The 12,132-nt window shown below is 42.2% G+C and overlaps 1 protein-coding gene across 1 annotated transcript; it reads right to left on the bottom strand.

Moving 5' to 3' along the window:
* Nucleotides 1-558: 558 nt before the first annotated feature.
* On the bottom strand, nt 559-6,197 carry fitm2 (fat storage inducing transmembrane protein 2). Its single transcript, XM_070896102.1, has 2 exons — nt 6,012-6,197; nt 559-3,004 (listed from the first exon to the last, which is right to left on the bottom strand). Exons 1-2 carry the CDS (start codon nt 6,182-6,184, stop codon nt 2,404-2,406), a joined length of 774 nt encoding a protein of 257 aa, XP_070752203.1. The 5' UTR covers nt 6,185-6,197; the 3' UTR covers nt 559-2,403.
* Nucleotides 6,198-12,132: the final 5,935 nt, after the last annotated feature.

The raw sequence follows: 12,132 nt of genomic DNA, 5'->3' as shown, positions 1-12,132 counted from the left end.
ATGCAACTGAAAAGACAGCAAAAAACACAATTAAAAATGTTAAATATTTTAATGGAAAAACACTTATGTACTGAATTCTGAACATGCAAAACTAAGATTTTGTGTCACAATTGCATGCTGTTGCTCTTCCTAGTGTTTCAAACTAGAAACCAAGTAGGTCAAAGACTTTCTCTAGATTCTGGGAGAAGCTTAAACAAGACATGGTATAATGTTAAAATTTAACTTGCATTAAAAACTGGTAATTTAAAGTATTACTTTTGCAATAAAAAGCAATGTCAAATTCTCAAACCATTATGTACATCTACTGTACTCAATTCAATTCACTAAATTCCTTTTCTTAAGCAGATTATACATTTCATTATGTACAGCTGAAACATTTCAGGATCTTTTCTTAATTCTATACACAAGTTGGTTAACAGCACCAATTTACAAAAAAAATCGTTCATTGTATTCAAAGCATTGAACAAACTGAATCAGATAAGATTTTATATTAAAAGTGTGTTTGATGTGAATAACATTGGCAAAAAAAGTGGTTGACGGAACAAATTGTGTGAACACTTTGGTTTAAATGCTGTATTTTCACTTTATAACATTACTCCAATCAATATAACAGTTCTTGATTGTTTCCCTCACCTGTCCACAGTGCTGTCAATAACTGCAACCATGCAACATATCTCTCTTAAAAATACAATACATACAGTTTGAGAGACAGATACACTACTGTCCTGGCAATTTGCTCGCAACATCTCAAAATAAAATTGCAGCACACCACACTTGGTTATAACATTATAAATTTCAACACTTTAGACACAAGAGGATCACTTCCTAAACCCACTAAACAATAGAAATATTGGGACACAAACAAGTTGCCAGTAGTCATCTCCAGAAACACTTGAAGGATGACTGCCTATCAACGTATTCTTAAGGTCAAATATTTGTAGCAATAGCATCACCAAGTATTTTAAGAGAGCCACAATAAAGGTAACAGTTTAAGCATCGTCTCAGCTGCTGAAAAACAGCTCCAGTTGCAGGAACAGATGCAGGCACTGTACAACAAATATTACTCCTCAACTCTGATTATACCATTACATAATTTAGTATTTATTTATAAATACAGAGCTGCTTTTAAAACAAAGGGAAGACTGAAAAATACAACCATCACACTTTAAGCAGCTGGTAAATGCTTCATTGAATTTTTATTAGCATGTTGGACCAATTTGCTTGACTTAAAAGTTTGAAAGCCAAGGCTAACTAAATGAAAGCATTATATTTTTGTTGAAAGTTACAATTAGCAGGCCTATGTACTGAAACTAAGTAATAGCAATTGCAACCAAAAGCAATTTGTCTGAATTCTTCTACTAATTGCCACCACTGAATAATCTTTCCCTGTACGTATTTGTATACAATTTTTTTTTAAATATCCAAAAAGCGTTGGAGCAATATAAAATTGTCAATGGAATTATTGATTACAGCTATTGCATGCACAGGATTATTTATTAAACTTCTATCACATGACAGAGCCAAAAGTTGAATTAAAGGATGCACGTATATTTTGCTAAAGATTATGCAACTGAGATAATGAAGGATGGGTTAAAAAAGATTTAAGATAAAAACTATGAAAAATAGGCAAATGAATATAATAGCAACCACCTTAATAATGAACTATTTGATTCTAAATAACAAATAAATATTGTGACGATCAAAACTTAAGCACTTGCCGATAGATGTTTAAACTTTGTGGGTGATAGAAGAACATTATATAATCAAGATCAAGGGAAGCACAATAATGGCCAGCATCTTCTGCAACAAAGATTCTAAATGCTACCAATTATTATTCCACAATTACACTTGGGCTACTATATGGCAACATATGCAGATATACTGTGAACTGCAGGTGCAATTTTTCCTTATTTAAAATATTGTTGCTTGAAAATCCTATTTGTTCCAGCAATCAAAATTCAAACTGATTTAGCAGGACACAGAAATTGAAATGTAATATTCTGCAAGCCATGAAACTCAACTTAAGTATCCACCCCCAGTATGGCACACAAAAAAGGCAAAGCGAGGAACAACTGAAAAGAAAATCCAATATAAAAAGTTCCTAACACAAGAACATTTTTTACCCCTATTCAGTTTATCCATTATTAGCATTCTCATGTGGAAACGGATTACATTACACTTCATCGCTGACGTTCAATATCAGCCCTTGCCTCTGCTCTCAGGCTGCACACCAAATGACCCAGGTCCATGTATGGAGAATACTGATTATTTGCATACACATTGTATTGCCAAACTACAAATCATAATCCTTACACTTAGAACTTGTAGACTTGATAGGTATTTTTCTTATTTGCCTGTAGTCAATATAAATTCTGCTCTTCATATTTGGAATATCTCTGATTACTATTCATTTTTGTTCCCAATTTCAAGTGGCAGTCCAGGAGAAAATGGCTTCTTGTACCAAAACCTGTATGTTCCATACCAGGCAGAAATTCCAAAAGCAGTTCCGATTATTTTATGAGGCATATCATGAAAATATACTGCAGTACATAAAAACATCCAAACCCATAACAGAAGCAAGGCATTTAACGCAATAAACAGTGACTTAATGATTGTAGCGGTAGCCTTTCCTGGCTTTTGCTCCACTCTGTGAAGTTCATTCATGACTGCTATTTCTTCTGTTATCATCAGTACACAGTATGACAATAAGAAGGAGTGTCCGGAGATATCGAAGCCAAGCCACAAATGGCCTTGTTTCCTGCAAGCATATCGGTTTTCAAATTTGTGGAGAACGGTCATGTTTTGGGATTCGTAGCACTCACCCGTGAAATTTTCAACAATGAGGAAGGTCCTCGTGCTAATAAACCAAACAGCAGTTCCTACCACACATGAAGTTATGCGACGTACTGCAAACAGAACATCCATTTGAACAAAGTAGTTTGAGATGAAAATAAAAGGAAGCAGCAGGCCCATGGTCCAACCCCATGAAAATTTGACAAAATACCTACAAAAAAAAATTAAAATAACTTTATTCCCAAGATAGTTCCTGAATTATCTTTCAAATATTTTCAATTCAGGGGCTACTGCAGCAGTAAATATCAAATTACTGATTTTCCTCATTGTACACCAACACTTAATATATAGCTCCATCAATTATAATTGAAAAATAGCAGGAGGTTACATAGATAGGGAGGGGCAAGGCCTGAAGAGATCTAAACACAAGGATAAAAATTTTAAATTTGAGGTGATGGGAGGCAGAAGCCAATGCAGGTCAGCAAGGACATGAGTGATGGGCGAGCAGGACTTGATGCAATAACGGCTGCAGACTTTTGGATGGGCACATGTTCATTGAGGGTGGAGGATGGGAAGCCATCCATGAGAGCATTGGAATAATCAAGTCTGGAGGTGACAAAAGCATGGGTGAGAGAGTGTCAGCAGCAGCTGAGCTGATTCAGGGGCAGAAATCGGCAATGTTACGTAGCTGGAAGAAGTTGGTCTTTGCGATGGAGAGGATAATGGATGGGAAACACAGCTCGGAGTCGAACAGCACTCTGAGGTCCTGAACAGTCTCATTCAGTAGTTGGGGAGGGGGATGGAATCAGTGGCATAGGTAGAGAGTGTGTGCAGAGGTCGAAGAAGATTGCTTCGGTCTTAACTACATTTAACTCAGAAAACTGCTGCTCATCGGAAGCAGGTCGGTTGGTCGGTCAAGCAATCTGACAAAAGAGGCAATGGAGGGGTCGAGATAGGTGGGGTAGAGGGAGTGCTGTGTGGCATCAGCATACACGTGGAAGCTGATCCCAAGTCTGCAGATGACGTTGCCAAGGGGCAACATGTAGATGAGGAAGAGGAAGTGGCCAAGGATAGATCCTTGGGGGGGGGGGGGGGGGGGGGGGGCTCCTGAGGTAACAATCCAGAGATGGGAATAGAAGCAATTGTTGGAGATGCTGTGCCTACAATCAGATAGGCAAGAGTGGAACCATGTGAGAGCAGTGTCACTGAGGAGGATGTTATAGTCGATCATGTCAAAGGTTGCAGAGAAGTCACCGACAACAGGGGATAATGCATCATGTTCATAATCACTGAGGATGTCATTTGAGACTTTGCTTAGGGCCAATTCAGCACTGTGTAGAGGCAGAAACCTGAATGCAGATGCTAAAGATGGGCATAGATTTGGGAGGCAACAAATAGTCAAGGATTTTGGAGTAGATTGCAAGGACTGTTGGGTGAAGGATAGCTTTTTTTCCTGAGAAGGTGCAATAACTATGGTTTTGAAAGGGAGGGGGTTAGGAGAGGGCACCATTTACAATGCGAGCTAGCATGAGAGCTGGAAAGGGAAGCTGGGTGATCAACAGTTTTAGTCTAGTTATTCTCCCCTGAAAACTCTCCACCTCACTCTCCTTCTTTAAGACACTCCTTAAAACTTACCTCTTTGACCAAGCTTTTGGTCATCTATCCTAATATATCCTTCTTTGGCTCAGTATCAATTTATGTCTGATTGCACTCCTGTGAAGTGCCTTGTGACATTTTACTACGTTAAAAGCACTATATGATTGCAAGTTGTTGTTAAATACACATGCACTATGCAACTACTCAAGTCAGGGAAAACAAATTGTTATTAACTTTGTGTGTAGATTTTCTTGGGAGTAGTGAAGCGAGGCAGAACCAGTTATTTGACAACGCATACCCAGCACTTTCTGCAACAAAAATCTTTCCGCAGGCACTGAAGACTCCAATAAGAAGAAACTTTCAACGGAGGTTTGAAACAGCGGTGCCCCACAGTTGTTGCTATATTCCCCCCTCTATTTTATATCAAATTAATATATTTTCTTTCAAGCACTATCTACCATGAATATATATTTATATTTTTACAGTGGAGATAAATTTCAGGAGCAATGTATGTGCCCACTCCACTATCCTCCACACTAATTCAGAGAGCAGTCCCTGTGGAATCTGTACGATCAGATGAATGTTCTTTAGATTGCTTTCCACCCAAACTAGGATTGTGGATAGTGCAAGTATGGATACTTGCTCCTCTCCTCAAGGCAAGGACTCATGCTGGGTGGCCATCTAACAGGTGCCAGCAGTAGTCCAAAACCTCACTCCTGGTTACAGATCCGAAACGTTAACTCTGTTTCTCTCCACAGATGCTGCCTGACCTGCTGAGATTTCCAGCATTTTCTGTTTTTACCTCACTCCTATAGCTGTCCTTCCCATGTGACCCGAGATAGTAATCATCAGTAGGCTATTCAATCATCGGGGCGAAGGAGCGGCGAGAGTTTTGTAGAGGGACGTGATCGGGGCCAAGAGGCTAGGGCCCTGGAGCAGCACGAGCCAGCTCACACTGCGATGTGTGCGCACACTAGGTCCGTGCAGCAGAGCAGGTCTCCAGTCGTTTTGGTTAACCCTTGCCACTGGACCAAGACCTAGCTCTGTCAAGCCCATATGGTGGCTGATGTGCAACGGTCACCACACGTAAAAAAAAAATCCAAGCACAGGCATCCTCCACCCTTCAAGATTTAGTTTGGGATCTGGAATATTAGGTCCTTCATTGAAACACCTGTGAACTTTTTGACGTAGAAGCAAGTCATCCTCGACTCGAGGGACTGCCTATGGTGATTCAATCATTGAGGGCATCACAGCTCAGCCTAATGTTCTCCTCTCCCGACAGCAAGTCAGGAGCAGGAACTCAGAAAATCACTTTGCAGGAACGTTAAAATGTAGTGTAAATGCTACAACCAGAACATTTTCTCCCACCAAGACCAGTTTAAAAACATTTGTAAGCGATTTCTGCCTGGCATCCACCCTGAACTTTTGTAAACTCCCATCTGCTTCGCGCTGGCGTCAGCTTGCTCCCTATTTCGGCTGCATTTGCTGCATAACTGGTTGTCAGCCTGCAGCACAGGCGGGGAAGCAAACTAGCGCGGCTGCAGCTTTAATGGGCCGGAGGCCTCTCTCTCTCTCTCTCTCTCTGTGTGTGCCCAGACATCCCGAGGCCTGTCAGTACTCACACGTTCAGCACATTGCGCCGGTTAGAGAAGTAGGACTCGGCCAGGGGCTGGGTGGCCTTGAGGAGGGAGCCGCCCAAGGTGATGAGGGCGAGCAGCAGCGCCAGGTGGCGGCGCAGCCAGGCCCCGTGAAGGGCACTCGCCAACCGCACACAGCTGTCCAACGACATCTTCATCCCGTCCGCTCGCACCCTCACCGGCCAGCCCCGCCCCCCGCACCGCATTGGTGGGAAATGCGCTGCCGGCGTGATGGACAGCTGAAGACCACGCCTCCTTAAAGGGGAAATAACAACAACTTGTAACAGACAACAACTACTTGTACTTATAGACAACAACAACTTGTATTTATATACAATAACAAGTATTTATATACAACAGCATAGTGAAACATCTCAAGACGCTTCACAGGAGTATTATGAGACAAAAAATTTGACACCATGTCACATAAGGAGAAATTAGGACAGGTGACCAAAAGTTTGGTCAAAGAGGTAGGTTTTAAGAAGCATCTTAAAGGAGGAAAGAGAGGCGGATAGGTTTAGACAGGGAATTCCAGAGCTTGGGGCCTAGACAGCAGAAGACACGGCCACTAATGGTGGGGCGATTAAAATCAAGGATGTTCAAAAGGCCAGAATAGACAGAACGCAGAGATCTAGGGGGATTATAGGGCTGGAGGAGATTAAAGAGATAAGGAGGGACGAGGCCATGGAGGGGTTTGAAAACAAGGATGAGAATTTTAAAATTGAGGCGTTGCTTAATTTAAAATACATGCAAAGTCATTGCTGCAACACACATCTCAACCAAGTGTTAGTCATGAACCTTCGAATACAATTTAGTGAAGATATTTGGACTGTACAGTGGACAGAGGAGGAGCTAAGGTCTTTTAAATAAACATATCTGCCAATGGGGAAAAAAGAAAGTTCTCCAAACAGACCTGAAATCAGCCAGGCAAGGCACTTAACAAAGTGACAGATAGGTAGGAAGACTTGGGATTCAATCAAATGCCCTCTTACAGGTTCTCTAGGTTTGGTCTGGAGCATCAGGCCCTGCCCACCACCCTACTACCCACCACTCACTGTGCAGGTGACATGTGATTCCAGGAATATTATCTTGTGTGCGTGTGTTAATCTAGATTGCACCAATTCAGGAGAACTTTACTGCTGGATTGCTGCTAAGGAATAATTACATTGTTCATAACTCTTGCATTTTGATGATGGGTATGTATCTGAAACGCTAACATTTGTTTTCTCTTATCAGATGCTGAAAAACCTGCTGTTTATTTCCAGCATTTCTGTTTTTATTTCTGGTAATACTGGTATCTTTTTCTGTGGTTCCAAACATTATTCTTTCTGCCTTCAGTCATGGGAATCTATTTGCTGAAGCTTTGATTCATGACTCCAATGACTAATTTCTAAAATAAAAAATATATAAGGAGGCTCTATTCTATGTGACCAGGAACAGGGTGCATAATTAAGAAGTAGAATTAAGTTTTAGATGAGTAGATTTTGCAGAAAAAAGAATTTAAAATAGGCTAATATGATGCTTATTTTCAAAAAGTCTGACAATATATACACAGGCGACTACAGACCTATAAAAAGATGGCTGCTTTAACACCCAAACCATTAAGGTCAATGTTACCCCCATGGTATTCATGCAGATTCTCGTTCCGACTATACAGCTTTTTGTTCTTTCAAACTTTAGCAACATTTATTTTCAATTTTGAACCATTAAATAGATTTTATAGGCTGTCACATTCACAATGACTGGAATCATCCATTTTGTCTCCATTGTATTTTCTGGGTTTGCAAATGGTTCTCCACATTTGTTGTGCTACAGGTATAATTACAGTAAAGTAGGTAGAATTAAGAACTTGAAAATAGATAGAACAGCCGGGCAGGATGATATCCACCCGAGGGTCACGGGGAGTTGGGACACATGCTATGCAAGCCCCTTGCCCATATTTTTAATAGCTCATTGCATTCTGGGATGGTTCCTGTAAACTGGAAGGAGACTAATGTAGTCCCCACCTTTACGAAAGGTGACAAGACGGGCCTGCGTCACTATGGGCCCATTAGTAATAGGAAAGATGCTTGAGGGAATCATCAGCAATGCAATATATGATTGCTTGGATAGAAAGGAACATATTAGGGACATCCAACATGGCTTCATAAAAAAGAGGTCACGTTTTACAAATCTGATTGTATTTTTTGAAGAATTCATGAAGATGGTGACCAAGGAAAGTCCAGTAGACATTGTCTACTTAGACTTTCAAAAAACTTGTGATAAGGTACTGTACAAGAGGCCTCTCCACAAGATCGAAGCCACTGGTATTACCAGTAATTTATTGAGCTAGATTGAGAACTGGCTGGAAGGATGTAGGCAAAAAATAGGTACAGATGGATTTGGATCTGTTTGGAGACCAGTGGTGTTCCGCAGGAATCGGTATTGGGACTGTTGCACTTTACTATTTTTATTAATGATCTAGATGTAGGTGTAGAGGGCACGATCTGCATGTGCAGATGATACTAAGATATGTGCGAGTGTTAGGGCTGTAGACGATGCTCGAAGGCTTCAGGCAGATCTTAATGTGCTTGAAATTAAGGTCGGAGGCTTCCTTCGTACGAACGCCTCCGACCTGAAAAAAATCTACGAAGCTACGTGTTGGTCTTGGAGAAATGTAAGATCCCAGTCGGAGGCCTAGATTCACTACGCAGCGCATGCGGACATGTCTTCGAGGGACGTAAGTCTAAGCTGGAGTCACGTAGACCTGGACAACCAATTACGATGCAGTATTCTCATTGATAATAATGGGAACTCCATTTGTATGAGTTCCCATTACTATCAATGAGAAAAAAACCCTAAAACACCCAAACACAGCATAATAAATAAATAAAACACCTCACATATTTAAAATTAATTGAAATTAACTATAATTAAATGTTTTAGAAAAATATATATTTTTTTGAATTTTTTTAAATGTGTTTTAATAGTGTTAAAAATAAACTTACCTTAATGGACAGGGTTTTCACTATACAAATATGTATTTAAATTTAATTTTTATATGTTTTAAAACCGTTACGCTGGTAAAAGTAGACTACATGCCTGCTTTCACCTGACATAAAAGTTTGAAGGACATTTGCTGGGCATGAGTTGGGCAAATAGCCCAATCTCTCCTGCGCGAATGTCCTTCTCCTGGGGATGCGGAGAATCTGTCAAGAGAAATCTTGTCAGATCGGAAAAGTCAGTTTTTGGCACATGCACATTGTACCCCGAAAACCGGCTTTTACATGGCCTCACCGGGTCCTAGCGCACTTTGTATGGACCCGGCGAAGCCGGAGTGTTAGCCCCAATGTGTTGGGAGATTGGGCTCTTGTCTGGCAAATTATGTTTAATTGGGAAAAGTGCAGTGTTATGCATGTGGACAGGTTGTATTCTCAACATAAATATACCTTTCAGGGATAAAAGAAGACGGAGAAAGAAAGAGATCTGGGCATTCTAGTGTAAACATCTCTAATGAGCAATGGTGTGAAACGATAGTTAGAATGAATAGAGTGTTGCGGTGCATTCATAGGACAACTGATTATAAGACAAGGCTGTTATGTTCAGAATAACTCCTGGGTGGGGTGGCTTGACCCATCCACCTCCACGGAGGTGTGTGGGGGACCTGACCCATCCACCTCCATAGCACGAACCTGGTATTGCAGTACTTCCAGGAACGGTGCAGTGGCTCTAGGCCTTTTGGCTAAGAGCATTGGCGCAGAGTGATCCTTGGCGTGTGCAAGGTGACCTCTGGCGTTTGTGATTTGACAAAGAATTGGAACGATTGGCTACGAATTTAAAAAAAAACTCCACAAGACTGTATATTGTAAGCTCAAACTGTTGTGACCTTGGACTCTTTAATGTAACTCCAGAGTGAGGAAGCAGCATGGTGGATTGCTTTTTATACCTGCTTGCCCAGGGTGTGCAGGTGACCCTTGGGTCTCCCACAGGTGTGCCTCCCGGTGGCAAATCTTAAACATTGAGAATGTTTACATATATAACATAATTCCCCCCAAAGTCTTAGGTACAAGTTGAGGCGATCTGGGGCTCTGGGTTCCCGGGTTGATCGCCAGAGTTGAAGTCCTGGCATGGGTCGGATCATTGCTGCACTTCAGTGTGGCTGGTTTAATCGGACTGTTGGGCATGGTAGGTTCACCCTTGTGGTTGACCGCGAGGTCGATTGCTGGTTGGGTGTGTGTGGGTGGATCATTGATGGTAATGTCCTCTTCAAACTGTTCTTGGTTGTCAGTGAACCGCAATTTGGTCTGATCCAAGTGCTTTCTGCACGTTTTTCCATTCAAAAGTTTGACAACAAACACTCTATTCCCCTCCTTGGCCAACACAGTGCCAGCAACCCATTTGGGACCATGACCGTATTTAAAAACAAACACAGGGTCATTAACCTCAATGTCATGCGTTACACATTATGCCGGTGACGCCGGGTTTCTACATGATCATTGAGATCTGGGTGGACTAAGGAGAGCCTGGTTTTGCGTGCTCTCTTCATTAGCAATTCTTCAGGGGGATCCCCGGGAAGCGAGTGGGGTCGCGTGCGGTAGTTGAGCAGAATCCGAGATAACCGGGTCTGCAGGGAACCGTTCGTCACGCGTTTCAAGTTCTCTTGGTGGTTTGGACTGTCCGTTCTGCTTGACCATTGGATGCGAGCTTAAACAATGCAGACCTGACATGCTTGATGCCATTGCAGGTCATGAACTCATTGAATTCCGAGCTGGTGAAACATGGTCCAATAGTCACTAACAAGGGCATCGAGCAAACCACGGGTGGCAAAAATGGCACAGAGACTTTCAATGATGGCAGTGGACATACATGATGACATTATTATACATTCAATCCATTTAGAGTAAGCGTCCACTGCTACCAGGAACATCTTTCCTAGAAAGGGGCCAGCGAAATCTACGTGGACTCTGGACCACGGTTTGGAGAGCCATGACCACAGACTCAGTGGGGCCTCCCTTGGTGCATTGCTCAACTGTGAGCAAGTGTTACATTGGTGTACGCATTACTCTAATTCCGATTCAATACCAGGCCACTAAACATGCGACCTGCCGATAGCCTTCATCATGAATATGCCTGGGTGGGTACTGGGAAGATCACATATAAATGTTTCCTTGCCTTTTTTTGGCAAAATTACACGATTCCCCCAAAGGAGACAGTCCGAATAGATTGACATTTCATCCTTGCGTCGGTGAAACGGGTTAATTTCGTCTTGCATTTCCCCTGGAACCACCGACCAGCTCCCATTGAGGACGCAGCTTTTTACTAGTGATAGCACAGGGTCCTGGCTCGTCCGGGTCCTGATCTGGTGAGGTGTGATGGGTGACCCCTCGCTCTCAAAAGCATCCATTACAAGAAGCAAGTCTGCGGGTTGCGCCATTTCCACCCCGGTGGTGGACAATTGGAGCCAACTGAGGGCATAAACACAGTTCTCAGTGCCTGGTCTGTGGCGGATTACATAATCATATGCAGATAATGTTAGTGCCCATCTTTGGATGCGGGACAAAGCATTAGTGTTAATACCTTTGCTTTCTGAGAACAGCGAAATGAGCGGCTTGTGGTCAGTTTCGAGCTCGAACCGGAGTCCAAATAGGTATTGGTGCATTTTCTTAATCCCGTATACGCATGCTAATACTTCTTTCTCAACCATACTGTAGGCTCTTTCAGCCTTAGATAAGCTTCTGGACGCATATGCAACCGGTTGCAGTTTGCCTGACTCATTGGCTTGCTGTAATATACAACTGACCTCGTACGAAGATGCATCACACGCTAGTACTAAACGTTTACATGGGTCATACAATACAAGTAACTTGTTAGAACATAGCAGGTGTCTGGCCTTGTTAAAGGCTGTCTCTTGAGATTTACCCCAAACTCAGTCGTCACCCTTACGTAGCAATAAATGCAATGGTTCCAGCAACATGCTCAACTCTGGTAGAAAGTTACCAAATTGGTTGAGGAGTCCCAGGAACTAATGCAGCTCCGTCACATTCTGTGGTCTGGGTGCATTCTTGATGGCCTCCGTTTTGGAGTCTGTGGGTCTGATGCCGTCTGCCGCAATCTTTCTCCCCAGAAA

Source organism: Pristiophorus japonicus, chromosome 12 (genome assembly GCF_044704955.1).
Source record: "Pristiophorus japonicus isolate sPriJap1 chromosome 12, sPriJap1.hap1, whole genome shotgun sequence".
NCBI classification, from domain to species: domain Eukaryota; kingdom Metazoa; phylum Chordata; class Chondrichthyes; family Pristiophoridae; genus Pristiophorus; species Pristiophorus japonicus.
Note: the sequence above shows the minus strand (reverse complement) of the source record. Positions and strands in the feature narration are given on the sequence as shown.